Source organism: Oryctolagus cuniculus, chromosome 19, assembly GCF_964237555.1.
Source record: "Oryctolagus cuniculus chromosome 19, mOryCun1.1, whole genome shotgun sequence".
Taxonomy (NCBI): Eukaryota; Metazoa; Chordata; class Mammalia; order Lagomorpha; family Leporidae; genus Oryctolagus; species Oryctolagus cuniculus.
Genome location: NC_091450.1, coordinates 39,235,099 through 39,250,536, shown reverse-complemented (window position 1 = coordinate 39,250,536; position 15,438 = coordinate 39,235,099). Strand labels below are relative to the sequence as shown.

The following is a 15,438-nucleotide window of genomic DNA, read 5'->3' as shown; positions in this document are numbered from 1 at the left end:
TAGACGCGGAGTTGTGATGCCTCTGGAGAAGCCGAGTCAGGGGCCCATGGGGGTGAGGCCCCGTGGAGGCATTGCTCCTCCCACGCGTTGTGATTCTGGTCACAGGCCCGGTTCTGGGAGGGTCCCGGTGCTTTGCTCTTCATCTGTGGACTGAAGTGGCCTCAGCCCTGAGGTTTGAGGTGGTTCTGTCTGCTGTGCACAGGGCGTGTTTGAGGGGACACTGTCCAGTGGTGACCTCAGGGCGAGCGAGATGCAGTCAGCGGAGAGGCCAGCTGACGCCCTGGTTCGGGCCTGCCTTCTCGGTGAGCAGTGATGACACCCCCGGAGGACCCTGAAGAGTGGTTTTTGAGAAAGACGGGCGCTGCCGGGGGACTGAGCGCGAGGCCGTGGGACCGTGCAGGTGGGGCCGGATCGGCCGCCCCCCGATGGCAGTGTTGGCCAGCGGCCAGGGAACCACGTACTGGAGCGTGTCCCCCCGTGAAGACGGTGATGAGAGGGGAGGCCCTGATGGACTCACGTCTGGGACCAGAGGCGAAAGGATGAGGTCAAGAAAAAGATGGGAAATACGGAATTGCTCTTCCTGGAAGTCGCGGTCTTGGGTGTTCAGTGATGAAGGCTTCAAGCCAAAGAAGATGGATTCAGCAAAGCGTTTGTGTTGGCTCTCTGCCAGAACCCTAATAAAAGTGTCCAAAAGAGGTTTAGAAGGCTTAAACCGAGGACGGGGCGATCAGGAAGCAGATGCCGTCAGCACCGCTCAGGCTGGCAGGTGCTGAAGGAAACGGATCCCCAGCTGCCGGTGGAGAAGGCAGAGCCGGCCGGATCAGGACCAGAGCCCACAGAGGCGCCGGAGTCGGCGCCCAGGGCAGCTCTAGACGTGCCATGAGGATGGAGGATTGGCTCCGAGCACACCTGGGAGGTGGCGCTTGCCCCCTGCCTGGCGGGAGACGGCCTCGTCTCTGGGTCTCTGGGGAGAGCGCCAGGTGCAGGTGAAGACAGCTGTGATAGGAATGGCGTAACAGACAGCACTTTTGTGATTGTAGTTTGCTACTTTTTCTCTTCATCGATACCGGATCTCATTGTGTTAACTTAAACCCACACGACCTTTGCTAATCAGACGGTTTCTTCAGGCCGATGTCCCGTTAGCACGCCTGTCGTGGTAGGGTCAGGCTGGCTAGGAGGCGTCGGTGGAACAGCTTCTGGGAGTGGTGCGTGCACCGGATTGCGGTGGCTGAGCCGAAGACGCCTGTCCCGTCTGAGCTCCGTGTCCCGGCGTGGCTGCTGTGGCAGGAGAGACTGGGAATGCTTTGCCCCTGATTCTTAACTGAGGACAGGGCAGAGTAGAGCTGTGGGATTGAGATCCTCCTTGACACTTACCGTCCCGCATCTGTTTCTGAACACTGGGAGAAGTGTCAGGCTTGGTGGACAAATTCTGTCTCCAGGGAGCAGGGCGAGGACCAGGAGGCGTCCACCCCAGGCTCCCTCTCCGGCCCGGTGCTCCTGCCCGTGGGCGCGGCCTCTCTGCTCACAGGCTGGGTGGTTTGCTGTCCGAGTCAGTGGGGAAACAGAAAAAGAGAGGGGCTTCGCGCGGCAGGGCGCTCAGGGAAAGCAGGGCTTTGCAGAGCGGCAGGTGGAGGAGCTCCGCGCTTGGTTCTGTTCCGGCCTTTCGCTGTGCGCGTGTGGAGCCCTCACTTCAGGAGTTGGCCTGGGTCTGGCGTGCCCAGGATGGTTCAAGAATGCTTTTTCAAAACCTGGAAATGGTCAGGGGCAAAGGCTTTGGTGCCTGACAGCAGACCTTCGTTGCGTGGGAAGTGTTTTCCGGAACACTTGTGCCCGTACCTCTGGGGTGCTGAGATTTTGTTTGTGTTAGCCTTCCTGGACCCTGGGCCCTCCTGAATGTTGGTTTTTCTCATCACTAATTTCAGAATATTTACCGGCGGTGCCTGGTTGTTTCACTGATGTCATCAGCGCAGTGTAGTATTTTTGAGAAGATGTTTCTGTGGCTGGCGGAGTTTGATTATAGCTCTTCTGTACTTCCAAGAGGAACCAGCGTCACTTTGCATATCAGCAGTGCACGTTACAGCTGCCGTCCTGGAATGGATTTTTCGCACATTCTTATGAAAGAGAGACTGGAAGTCAGAGTTTTAAAATAGATGGCACGATCGTTCAAATAGCTCTGGCTTTGTCTTGGGCAGGCCCGCCGGGGCGAAGCGCCTGCCTCCCAGCGGGCTCGCGGTCCACCTGTGTTCGGGAGACCACGCTGGCCCCTGCGCCTGCTGCTTCGAGTCTGGCTGCTCACGCTTCACGCGCGCTCCCTTGGTTCTGAGACCCTTCCTGGCCTCTGCTTTCTACGGTCAGCACGTCCTGGGGAGAGGAAACGCCTTGTCTCGTGTACCAGCCCCGAGCTTGCGGCTCTTGGGCGCTCTCGAGGTCTCTCTGAGCCCCTTCGGGGGTGTCGGCGACAGATGTGGGAACTCGGGCACGGTGCGGTCTTCTCAGTCCGAGTTCGAAGTTAGTTTTGGGGTTGGTCTCGTGTCCACCTCTCCGTGCAGCGGTAGCAGGACCAGCACGGGGGATTCGGGCCGGCTGTGCACGGGCCTCACCGAAGCCCAGAGGGAGCGCTGCAGTCACCGGGATCGTAAACATCTCTGCAGAGGCTTAGGGGATTCGCCTCTGAGCCTCGGACGCCTCTGGTCCACGCGTCAGATCACCCGGGGACCGGACTCGTTTCCAGGGAATCATTTAGCACTGATTAGTTCATGTCTCAAACTGTAACGTTGCATAGAGGTTAGTTTTTTTGTTTTTGTTTTCTTGGTTTATTTGCTTTGTCTTTATTACGTTTATTAAACGTCTTCCTAGCTTATTCAAGTACAGCTGCCAAGTGCAGTTGCATGTATGTATTTAAGGTGCACAATGACGTTTTGATACACGTGTCAGCGTGGGGTGATTCCCGCTAGAGCGGACGCATCCTGCATAGTCGCCACTGCCTGTAGTCACTGCTCTCACGGGAGCCCCGACATGCCGGACCGGCTGCACAGAAGAGTGTGTAGTCTGGCCGTGGGGCGTCTGTCTGCCACGCCGCTGATGGGAGCTGCAGTGACTTGGACCGTGTGGCTTGGTAGGGATGCTGGCCGTTGAGCAGCACTGGCTGGGAGCGAGGGTGTGCGTGATCACGTTGCCTGCATCAGCTCTTATTTCTGAATTTGGCTTTTTTTCAGGTCCCTAGCTGTTGGTAGTAAGTCCGGTTATAAATTTTTCTCCCTTTCTTCTGTGGATAAGCTGGAACAGATCTATGAATGCAGTAAGTGTTTGCTTTATTTTTCCCCTTCTTAACAAATAGACAAGTTGTATTGGAATTGCAATGCAATCTTAAATTCAAACACAGGGTGGTGGTTAACTTTGTGCAGACACTGTGCCCGGTCCCCCCTCCTGCAGAGTGCGTGTGAGCGGGCAGCGGGAGGCAGTCTGGGTACCGCTCCAGGTCTCTGGCGCTGTGCCAGCCGCACAGTCACGGGCACACAGGGTGTCTCACTGTTTGGGCTATTCTGTTAATTTCTCCCCCTTGGAACTGCTTGTCTGCCTGTCACGATGGGCTTCCAGGAAGCTGCGAATGTTAACTCCTGGAGGAGGGACTGGCTTTCTCGAGTTGTGGATTGACAGCAGCGGGGGCGCCTGCCCGGCAGAGAGGCGGTGCGCAGCGGGCATGGGCTGTGGGCTTTGGTTTCTCGCTCGGTCACCCTCCGCGGGGCTGTGGGTGGGTGACTTCCTCTCTGGGTGGAGCAGGCGTGCGTAGGTGTGGGACTGATGTCTGCATGTGCTTCGCGGTGTGTGTGGCTGTGTTTGTGAATGAACAGCTGGTCAGGCCTCCACACTGGTGCTGCGCCGTGGGCTCCACCCCGTGCAGGCAGCTGCAGGCCCGTGCGCAGTCGTGAGAAGGGCCGCGCATGCTGGGTACCCTGTGCCCCCTTCCCCTAGTGGGAACATCCCGTGGGACTGCAGTCCATGCCGTAGCCAGGGGGCTGACGCCCATCTGTGCGCGTGTGTGGTGTTCGTTTCCACCACCGTAAGGTACTGGGTGGCTCCTGCCCCTCGCCGATGCCCGGGCAGCCCGCTGGTCTCTTCTGTTTCAGCAGCTTGGCCATTTCAACAGTGACCCGTGGTGGAGGCACTCAGCTCCTCGAGTGGCACTTCTGCTCATAGGTTGCCTGGGACGTCCCTGAGCTGCTGTCCTTTCATTGCATTCCCGAGTAGTGTCCGTGGTAGATGCGCCGGTCTGTTCCGCCGGTCGCGTGTTGGAGCCCGTGTGGGCTGATGGCATTCACGGCCCCAGGCTTCTGTGTGGGTGGGAGAGAACGCCCGCCCGGCGGGGAGGGGCTGCACGGTTTCCTTTCCCGCCGTGATGTGGGAGTGCCAGCGCGGGTGTTGGCACTGGGGTTGGCTGTAGCCGTTCTGACCGGTGGGGTGGCAAAGCTCAGCTTCGCGTTTCCCTGAGCACCGGAGGCGCTGGGCGTCTGCGCGTGCTCGGCCGCTGTCTGCGCTGTGCGGGAAGCGTCTCTCCGTGTGTTTGCCACTTTCTCGTTCACTTGTGTTTCTGCTCACTTAGGCGGGGTTACCAGTTCTTGTACATTCCTCCCCCCGAATGTACCATTTGGAGCAGCCCAGGTGCGAGTCCTCGGTCCAGGGAATCGAGTGGAGGGCTCGCGGCGCCCTGTAACCTGCCACGCAGGGACGTGGGTCGGGAGAGGCTGGATCATCTCAGTCGTCTCCCAGAGCTGGAAGTTCCTGCCTACTGCGAGGGCCAGGGTCACGCCCCGTGGGGTGGTGCTTCACCGATCGGGAGGCTGTGGGCGATTCCCTTCACGCAGTAGACCCGGAGGGCCAGCGCTGAGTGACTGTCACTCACTGGGCCTGGGGCCCATGGTGAGCACACAGTGTAGGCTGATGACCCCAGGAAAGGGGCCGCTGCTTTGTGCCAGTGACTCGGAAGGAGGAGCCCTCCCAGCCCACCGGGTGCCCTGCATGTCAGGTGAGCTGCAGGTGTGTCTGTCTCCAGCAGGGCCTGCAGGCGTCCCGGCGCCCTTGGCCCCCTTGGCCCCCTTAGCCTCCTTGGCCCCCCTGGCCCCCCTGGCTCCCCCTGGCCCCCCTGGCTCCCCCTGGCTCCCCCTGGCCCCCTTGGCCCCCCTGGCTCCCCCTGGCCCCCTTGGCCCCCTGGCCCCCTTGGCCCCCTTGGCCCCCCTGGCTCCCCCTGGCCCCCCTGGCCCCCCTGGCCCCCTTGGCCCCCTTGGCCCCCCTCGCTCCCCCTGGCCCCCTTGGCCCCCTTGGCCTCCTTGGCCTCCTTGGCCCCCTTGGCCCCCCTGGCCCCCCTGGCTCCCCCGGCCCCCTGGCCCCCTTGGCCCCCTTGGCCCCCTTGGCCCCCTTGGCCCCCTTGGCCCCCCGGCCCCGCTGGCCCCCCTGGCCCCCTTGGCCCCCTTGGCCCCCTTAGGTTTGGCCCCGTTCAGCCTTAGCCTTGCTCCTGGTGCTTCCTGAGCCTTCTGCAGGGCTGCCTTCTACCAGCAGGGTGGGTGTGGCCTGGGAGTGGGGTGGGTGTGGCCTGGGAGCAGGGTGGGATGGGTGGGATGTGGCCCGGGAATGGAGTAAGCTGTGGTCTGAGAGCTGGGTAGGCTCTGGTCTAGGAGCTGGGTGAGCTGTGGCCTGGGAGTGGGGTGAGCTGTGGCCTGGGAGTGGGGCGATGGCCTGGGAGTGGGGTGGGCTGTGGCCTGGGAGCGCGGTGGGCTGTGGCCTGGGAGTGGGGCGATGGCCTGGGAGCGGGGTGAGCTGTGGCCTGGGAGCGGGGTGGGCTGTGGCCTGGGAGTGGGCGATGGCCTGGGAGCGGGGTGAGCTGTGGGTGGCATCCCTGTCACTCTTCCCTGGGCCCTCCCCTTGGGCCTTCTTCAGACCCTGGCACGACGGTGCCACCTGTTAGAGCTGCGTGGCGGTGAAGATCCGTGACCACACTGCCGCTGCTCCGCAGCTTGTCCCCGCAGAGTCCCCGGGCTCCCCCTCAGCGTGCAGTTACTGCCGGGGGCTCCTGGGGGAGCAGCGTGTGCTGTCTTGTTCACTGAGCGGCCCGGGAAGGCGGCGTGGTGTCAGTTTCTGTATTCATAGTGGCCTTCGGCCCTCCAGGGTAGGTGGTGGAGGGGACGGAGGTGTTTTCCGAGTTGAAGCTTCAAACTGAAGCAGGGCACTGTTCCCTTGGCCGGAACTTGTGCGCCTTTCCTGGGCCCACGCTTTTACTGAACGCTAGGAGGGTCTGCTTAGAGAGCAGCTGGGCTCCTGGGGGCAAGGCCGTGTGGGCGTTGTTCTGTGAGCGGACCCGGCAGAGCCCACGCCGATGGGAGCCGCGGGCCGGCTGCTGCCCTCCCCGCTCTCCGCTCTCGGTCACTGTCTCCGGGACACAGGGTCCTGGGGAAGGACCAGACCAGCAGTTGCACAGCAGGGAACACGAGAAAAAGCAGCGCTGGGTGTTGTCGTTCCAAGCTACGGGAAAGCTGCAGGACTCCCCGCTGTCCCGTTGCCGTTGTGTGAAGAAAACTTAATGCGCAGGTCTGTGGCCTCTGTCCCTGGAACGTGAGTGCAACAACGCCACGCTGTGGGCGGAGAGGACGTAGATCTGTTGTCTGTAAGATGTTGCTATGTACAAGTTATTTCAGGTTCTACGTCGTGTGCTTTCTTTACTTTTTCTAAGTTCTGAGCTGCCAGACAGACCGCATGCATATTTGGTTCTGAACCCGAGGCAGGCGCGATGATCCCAGCTCAGAAGTCCCTGCGGCCTTCGTCGAGGGGAGCACCTGGTGGCAGTCTCCCTGCTCAGCCCCAGGGACTGGGCACCGTGTGCTCTGGGGCCGTGCCTGCCTCTGAAGGTCGGAGAGCCAGGGCTGCCGGCGTCCATCCCTGTTCCAGCCCACGTGCTGTTGGGAGGGTTGATCTGGATCCGGCCCGAGGCGCTGTCAGCCGCCCAGCTCGTAGCCTGCATCCCTGGGGAGCTGCAGGCCTCGGGCAGCCTTCCCTCTGCCCTTCCCACTTCAGCCATAAACAGCGCCGAGAGAAGCCAAACAGCGCGCGCTCCTCAATTCAGTAATTAATTTCCTGAGTTTCCCAGGCACTGTCACTAGGAAGAAAGTTGGACAGAAACTGGCAGAGCCCGCCTTGGACGAGTCCTGAGAGCAGGGCCTGCGGTGCCTGAGGCCCGCAGCTTGGCTCACCCCTCCCGGGGCCGGCGAGCGCTGCCGGCGGGGCACTGGTGGCCTGGTGGCGTGGTGTCGTCTGGGCACTGGTGGCCTGGTGGCCTGGTGCCGTCTGGGCACTGGTGGCCTGGTGGCGTATCATCTGGGCACTGGTGGCCTGGTGCCGTCTGGGCACCGGTGGCGTGGTGGCATGCCGTCTGGGCACTGGTGGCCTGGTGCCGTCTGGGCACTGGCGTGCCGTCTGGGCACCGGTGGCCTGGTGCCATCTGGGCACTGGTGGCCTGGTGCCGTCTGGGCACCGGTGGAGTGGTGGCATGCCGTCTGGGCACTGGTGGCCTGGTGGCGTATCATCTGGGCACTGGTGGCCTGGTGCCGTCTGGGCACCAGTGGCGTGGTGGCATGCCGTCTGGGCACTGGCGGCCTGGTGCCATCTGGGCACTGGTGGCCTGGTGCCGTCTGAGCACTGGTGGCCTGGTGGCATGCTGTCTGGATCGGCACAGGCCGGCGGCTGCTTCCTTGGTTCTCTTTGGATTGCCGTCCCTTTTGTGTCTCCCGTGGACCGTTGCCACTGTTTCGTGGCAGGGCTGAGGTGTCTGCACTCGAGCATAGTGGACAGTGTGAGGGGGAGAGAGAGAGAGAGAGAGAGAGAGGGAAGGGAGAGAGTTCTCTTGGGCACGGAATGTGCTCTTGAAAGGTTAGGGATTCTCGAATGATGCGGCCGAGAAACGACACCAGCTCTGACCCTCACAGCGCATGTCAGGTGCGTTCCTGGGAGGGGCTGGGCGCGCGGCCCGCGGGGCGTCCTTCCGTGTCCAGTGGCTACTTGCGCAGGAGGTCTCCTTTCTCCTGTCGCTGTCCACTTGGGATTTCTCAGTGCTAGACTCCTCGAGCCCATCCCAGTATCTCCTAGGCTCCGTGGACATGTGGTTGTCAAAGGGTCGGCCCTGACCCTTTGTGTCTGTCTCCCCAGGTGGCCTAACGTGCTGGTCAGCATACCCTGCCGCCTTGCCTCAGGTGCTTCTTGCCTCAGACTTTTTAAAAGCATTTTTTATTTATTTGAGAGGCAGAACTGCAGAGAGAGGGAGAGACGGAGAGAGGTCTTCCATCCACTGGCTCACTCCCCAAATGGCTGCAACAGCTGGAGCTGGGCCAGTTGGAAGCCAGGAGCCAGGGGCTCCATCTGGGTCTCCCACGCCGGTACAGAGGCCCAAGGACTTGGGCATCTTCACTGCTTTCCCAGGCCACAGCAGAGAGCTGGGTCGGGAGAAGAGCAGCCAGGACCCAAACGGGTCTTGCATCAGGTCTTGATCCTGCAGCCAGAGTTTCGGTTGTGGCCGTTGGCTGCCTGGCTTGGTGCTGCTGCTGCTTGAAGGCTGTTTGGAGATGTGATTTACGTGCCACAGGTTCACCTGTGTGAAGCGCACGGCCCTCTGGGTCTTGGTGTGCTGACTTGGTTGTGCAGCCTGCACAATTAACTGTAAGAGATTTCATCATTGCCGACAGAAGCCTGGATCCATTGGCAGTCACTGCCCGTGTGCTGCGCCTGCCCCGGGCCCAGCACAGCCGCCAGTCTGCTTTCTGCCTCCGTGGGTGTGCTGCGCCGGACACGCCAGGTGGTGCAAGCTTGCGTGGCTGGCTCCTTGGTGTGCCCGGGAAGAGCGGTGATGGGTACAGGTGTTGTGTGTGTGTCCACTCCTCAGCCGTGGACTTTGGGTTTCCATCTGGGGCTCCTGGAAGCGGGGCTGGTGTGGGCATCCTGTCTCGAGTAGAGGCTGTGGGGTGGGCTTTGTCCCTCGTCAGGGAAACTCCTGCAGGCGAACGTGGAGGCGCAGAAGATCAGCACGCGGTCAAGCGCCGCTGCTGCCCGTTGGCTTCTGCCCACCGATGCTGGGCGTGCGCAGATGTCAGCACACCTGCACGTGGGAGAGGAAGAATACATCCATTTGCCGATTTAATGCTACAATCAACTGAAATTGAACTTGCTGTGTTTTCCACGTGTTCATGGATGCATTTGTTCAGTTGCCTGTTTTTCTCTTGGGTTACTCAGCTCTTTGCAGCTGAAGGCAAATTCACCATTTGTCGAGGACAGCTGATTTCTTTCTGGTGGACCGTCTGGTGGACGGTTGTTTTGCTGTTCTGAAGTCTTTTTTTTTCTTTTACTGTTTTATTTACATTTTGAGAGGTGGAGTTACAGACAGAGAGAGGGAGAGACGGAGAGGTCTTCCATCTGCTGGTTCACTCCCCAAATGGCCGCAGCGGCCGGAGCTGCGCCGATCCGAAGCCAGGAGCCAGGAGCTTCCTCCGGGTCTCCCACGTGCGTGCAGGGGCCCAAAGACTTGGGTCATCTTCTGCTTTCCCAGGCCATAGCAGAGAGCTGGGTCGGGAGAGGAGCAGCTGGGACCTGAACTGGTGCCCACGTGGGAAGCGGGTGCCACAAGCGGAGGCCCTAGCCCACCACACCACAGCGCCAGCCCCGTTCTGAAGTCTTGATCTTTCCCCGACTTCCTATTCCATCACCATTGAGAGGATTCTTTCCCTGAGAGGTCCCCCTTCTGGGCTCTGTTCCCTCCCGTGTTGTGTTCGCAGGTCTTCATCTCCACTTTCCCAAAGGTAGCCTTGACCTTCGCAGTCCTGTCCCTTTCCGTATCAGCCTTAGCCTCTGACGACAGCCTGCCAGGACTGATGGGCCCGCGCAGGAGTCGTTGTCCTGACCATACTGTGTATCCAGTCCGTGAACTGCGCGACTCTCACCGTTCATTTAGCTCTTCTCCAGCTTGCCTGAGGAAGTGTTCTGCGGGTTTTGATGTTGGGATCTTGCATCTTTTGTTAATTTGTTCCTGGTAGTTGGGTTCGGGCCGTATTATAAATGGGTTTTGTTTGTTTCACTTTGCAGTTCCTGCTGGTCTGTAGGGCTGAGGGGGATTTTGTATTTTAATCCTGCATCCTGTGACCTTCGGTAGTTCTGGTAGTTGCGTTGTAGATGGATGAGGGCTGTGGGCCAGGCGGTTAGACTCCGTCTTCCAGGTCCTGCTGCCTTAGCAGCGTCGGCCTCCAGAGGAAGGGAGGGGAGTGGCCCCTGGCCGCCCTTCCAGGCTAAGGGGCGAGTTCAGTTTTTTCATCATCAAGACTAGCTGCAGGCTTTTCGTAGCGTCCTTTATCGCTTACGGAGAGGGCTCCGAAGGATCACCGTGCGTGACTGTTGGACCCTGCACTGCCTCTTGCGCCTCTGTCGAGCTGATGCTGGCGGTCTTTGGTCGCCACGGGCAGCGGTGGCACTGCGCAGCCTGCTCAGGGCCCGCAGGTTTCTGACGACTTAGCTTCCCGGGGTTGTTTCCTCCCGTCATTACTTGTTCAGCCTCCCACCTGTGAGTCTCCACAAAGCTCAGTGTCTCGTTCATGCTTCCGAGAGCCACTGCTTTCCCTTGGAAGTCCCTCTCTCCTTCACATACCACGCTGCTTCTCTGCAGCCATCGTCCCGGTGTGGGGGAGCAGGGGAGCCCGTGCCGGCCTCCCCGCCGCGGTCAGCAGGGCCCTGTTCCTTCAGTTGGCCGTGTCTGCGGCACCCCTGCTCCATCCGGTCTCCGCTGGTTCCTGAGCTGCAGAACGAAAGTCCTCCGTGAGATCTCCACGGCTCGCCCACATTCCCGCTCTGCAGAGCAGCTGCTCCAGCTGTGGCCTGAGTGCCTTTCCCTCCTCCTCCTCTTCCCGTTCCCGTTCAGCCACAGCTGGGAAGGTGCCCATCACGTGGCCCAGAGCTGGGGGCGCCCAAAGCCCCAGGGGGCCACGAACTCCAGCGAGTGGCAGGGTCACAGATGCCGTCTCTGAGGCGCAGGAGCAACCGTATCTGGAAATAAGTTCTTTTGCCGCTGATTCAATGTGAGGGGGCCGGTGGCTTCAGATAAAACTGATCAGAAATCATTTTGGGGGACAAGGTTGTGGCGCAGTGTGCTAGGCCGCCGCTTGCTGGCCTGGCACCCGTATCGGAGCGCCAGTTTAAGTCCCAGCTGCTCTGCTTCCTGGCCAGTTCCCTGCTGGTGCACCCGGGAAGCAGCCCGTGATGGTCCAAGGGCTCGGGTGCTCGCCCAGCCCAGCCATCTTTGACTGGTGCGGCCATTTGCGGAGTGAACCAGGGCATGGAAGTGCGCTCTCTCTCTTGCCCTGCCTTTCAGATAAATAAGACATTTTAAAAAATCCGTGTTGTGAATGCCACGTTTCCCTGTAGCGAGCCCCAGTACTCGCATCAAGACCCCGTCGGGTGACCGTGCCAGCCCTGCAGCGCCTGCCCAGTGGGTGCATCAGCACGAGGACAGTTGGACTTGACCAAGAGCAGCGTCAGCACTCAGCTGTGGCGCTCGGTGATCGTGCGTGACCAGCTGGGAGTGTCACAGGGGGAGTGGTCCGCTTTGGAGTAGGCTGCAGTTTAACAGAGTCTGTTAGTGGTGTTTTGGGGTTTGGCCAGTAATCAGTGTCTACTCATAAGCTCCATTTCCGGCTGTCCAGCAGTGTGCAGAGCCGCTCCTCTCTCTGGGTGATGTCCACCTGGGCACAGCTGCAGACAGGCAGGGCTCCGCCTGGGGACTTGTGCTGCTGACACAGAGAATGAGGCCCCGGGGAGGGAGCCAGAGGAGAGGGAGCAGGACAGTGTGGAGGAAGGCCCAACGGGGCCTGTGCAGCAGCCGCCGGTGTAGACACCAGGCCTCCAGCGCTGGAGACTGCACAGTTCCAAGCCACCGCTCCCAGGGAAGCGTCTCGGTGTGGCTCGGTGAGGCAGAGGGGCCGAACAGAGGACATGGGGCCTGGTCTTGGAAGCTGTTCCACAGCAGAGGGTGACGTTTCGGGTCCTGTACCTGTGTCTCCTGGGCTTGGCCTCATGCCTGAGCACGGCGGTCACTCAGGGTGTGCCCGGCGGTGAACACGGTGCAGACAGGGCCGGTTTCACCCGTGGTCGTCACGGGGGGATGCTGGGCAGAGAAGCCGCGGGTGGGGCCCTGCCTCCTGGGCGCACACTCGGCTCCGCGCGCGGGCCTTCGCTCGCGTCTGTCCCTCGTGAAGAAAGCCTCACTGCCTGGGAAGCGTGTGGAAGGCTGGCAGCGGGCACTGGCTGGGGCAAGCGGCCGAGAGTGCACGGACACGCCCAGACTGGCACGCTTGGTTCTGTGACTGTTCTGTCCTGAGTGGTAGCACACGTCCCACCTCCCGTATGGTCCTCCCCGTGTGTGCCTCCCCCTTTGGAGCTGCCTGGTGCCTGGGTCCCTGTGGGAGTGTGATGCCTGGCGTTGTCCTGGTGTGCTCGTGTCTTCATGGCACACGCAGTGGGGACCTGAGTCCCCGTTAGGGCTGGCCGGTGGAGCGGTGGAGGGCTGGGCGCGCGCTTGCTGTGTGAGCAGGTCAGCCTGTTGGCACAGGGACGTCGACGTGTGTCTCTCTGTTCTTGTTCTGGTCGCAGCCAGCACGGAGGACGTGTGCATCGTGGAGCGGCTGTTCTCCAGCAGCCTGGTGGCCATCGTCAGCCTCAAAGCCCCCAGGAAGCTCAAGGTTTGCCACTTCAAGAAGGGAACCGAGATCTGCAACTACAGCTACTCAAACACCATCCTGGCCGTGAAGCTGAACCGGCAGGTGAGTGCCGCAGCCCCTGCGCCTCAGCCCGCGTCCCGCAGAGCTGTGTGCAGGGCACAGGGCGAGCACGGCGGCATCCAGCAGCGGAGCTCCGGGGCGTGACGGCCAGGGTGGCTGCAGGGAGGCCGGAGGACGAGCGTCCGCCTGTTGACTGACAGCTGGTGAGAGTGGGACATGCCCAGACTTCACGTCCTGAGCGCCCTGAAATGTCAAGCGCACAGGTGTGCCTTCCTGTGGCTGTCGCACGGTGCGGGCCACTTTGTCCCGCGAGAATCATTTCCTGATGCTTCCCTTGCAAGTCCACGTTCATTTCCTCGGAGTTCAGAATGAAGTTCTGTAGCTCTGAACAGTTTCTAGACTTTTTTCACTTTATCTTAGCCAAAAGGCCGAGAAGCGATAGATTTTACTTTCATCATACTTGTGCCTCGTTGCACACTTGTCCTAGTACTGTTTCTGTAATACTGCATTCGTCACCTAGTTAGAATTCAGGGGACAGGTGGCGTACACGGCGTGGCAGCAGGCACAGCCATCGGTCCCCACGCGACAGGTGATGGGCAGTGGTCGGTCTCCTGGCGCCTCAGGCATCCAGGCTGCGAGGTGCCCGGTGGTGGTTGGGAGTCTCACTCTGAGAGCTGAGTGCGTGAAGGTTGGGGGTGGATATTGTACTGGGGATTTCTCAGTTTGCTTTTCTCTTTAACCTGCTTCCAGAGGCTCATCGTGTGCCTGGAAGAGTCTCTGTACATCCACAACATCCGGGACATGAAGGTGCTGCACACGATCAGGGAGACCCCGCCAAACCCCGCGGGTAGGTCGCTTGTCTGCAGAGTCCGTCTTCCCACAGTGCCCCTAGGGGACACACTGGTTCTCTTCTTAGGGTCCGTAAGGGAGGTAGCTGGTTTTTTTTTTTTTTTTTTTTTTTTTTTTTGAAGATTTATTTTTACTGTGTATTTGAAAGGCAGAATTGGAGAGAGAGAGAGAGAGGTGCTCCATTAGCTGGTTCACTCTCCAGATGGCTGCAACGACCAGAGCTTGGCCAGGCCGAAGCCAGGAGCTTCCTCCAGTTCCCCCACGTGGGTGCAGGGGTCCAAGCACTTGGGCCGTCTTCTGCTGCTTTCCCAAGTGCATTAGCAGAGAGCTGGATGGCAAGTGGAGTGGCCGGAAGATGAACGGGTGCCTGTATGGGGTGCTCGTGTTGTGGGTGGCAGCTTCACCTGTAGCCACAGCGCTGGCCCCAGTCAGGCAGAAAAGCATGGCCTTAGGGGCCGGCGCTGAGGCGTAGTGGGTGAAGCCGCTGCTTGTGATGCCAGCATCCCACATGGGCGCCAGTTCAGGTCCCGGCTGCTCCACTTCCGATCCAGCTCCCTCGCTGATGTGCCTGGGAAAGCAGCAGAAAATGGCCCGATTCCTTGGGCACCTGCACCTGCATGGGAGACCTGAAAGAAGTTCCTGGCCAGTAGCCTGGCCTAGCCTCGGGTGTCAGCTGTCTCTCCCTCTCTCTCTAACTCTGCCTTTCAAATAAATTAGTAAATCTTAAAAAAAAAAAAAAAAAAAAAAGTATGATCTTAAGCCAAACTCCCATCCTACTGTGGCCATATAAACTCACTGGTTTGATCGGCTCGTGGTGTGGCCCAGTGAATGGCTCCAACCAAAGGCCTGTCTGGCACTGGTGTCACCAAAGTGCAGAACTGTAAGGAAATGCCGCCTGCAGGTGCCCTCGCGCTCCTGGCTTTCCCGAGCTTTCCCGGTGCGTGCTAGGTCGGGCTGACACTCGGACTGCCTGGCCGCTGTGCTCCTCGTGTCGGTCCCCGGGCACACACACTGCCGTGAGCGCTGACGGCTGCCTTGTCCACAGGCCTGTGTGCGCTGTCCATCAACAACGACAACTGCTACCTGGCGTACCCGGGGAGCGCGACCATCGGGGAGGTGCAGGTCTTCGACACCATTAACTTGGTGAGTGCCGTCTGCCGTCCGACAGCCTGGGCGCGGGGCGCACCTGGAGTAGCCACATTTGATCACTTTTCAGTTGAGCTGGGTTGGCTGTGGTGGTGGTGTAGTCCCGCCTGAAGATGGGACCGTGGCACGTGGAGCTGCTTCCGGCCAGCCGTGCCCCACCTCACGTTTGCGTGGTTCTGTTTTCAGAGAGCTGCGAACATGATCCCGGCTCATGACAGTCCTTTAGCGGCGTTGACTTTTGACGCAAGCGGAACCAAACTTGCCACTGCTTCTGAGAAGGTGAGTGAGCTGCTGCGGCTTCAGCAGACTTCGCTCTGTTGGCTCGGCCGAGTCACAGAACAGGTGACGTAGAGAGAAGGGGCGGGCGTGGCGCTGTGCTTCCGGTCCAGCTTCCTGCTCACGCTTCTGGGAGATGGCAGGTGACGGCTCCGGTGCCTGGGGTCCTGGCTGCTCTCGGTGGGGAGGAGACCCGGATGGAGTTTCGGGCTCCTGGCTTCAGCCTGGCCTAACCCCGCCTGTTGCAGCCATGGGGTGACTGAACCAGCGGATGGAAGATGGCTCTGTCTCGCAAATAAATACGTGAATTAAAAAAAAAAAAAAAAAAAGGCAGCAGCAAGTTAGGATGTCGTATCTGCTGGCGCGCAGGGAT

At 60.3% G+C, this 15,438-nt stretch overlaps 1 protein-coding gene across 4 annotated transcripts in view; it reads left to right on the top strand.

Moving 5' to 3' along the window:
* The window catches only part of WIPI2 (WD repeat domain, phosphoinositide interacting 2), a 31,926-nt gene that overhangs the window by 2,552 nt on the left and 13,936 nt on the right, over nt 1-15,438 (top strand). For 3 of the 4 annotated variants that reach the window (XR_011384417.1, XM_017339076.3, XM_008251210.4), the window contains 5 exons: nt 3,216-3,298; nt 12,667-12,836; nt 13,545-13,641; nt 14,689-14,786; nt 14,976-15,068. Coding sequence is in view for 3 of the 4 variants with exons in the window: in XM_017339076.3 (XP_017194565.2) it covers nt 3,216-3,298; nt 12,667-12,836; nt 13,545-13,641; nt 14,689-14,786; nt 14,976-15,068 (541 nt within the window). In the remaining variant the exon portion in view is untranslated. The remainder of the gene's footprint in view (nt 1-3,215; nt 3,299-12,666; nt 12,837-13,544; nt 13,642-14,688; nt 14,787-14,975; nt 15,069-15,438) is intronic. The other variant, XM_017339077.3, reaches the window with a different exon arrangement.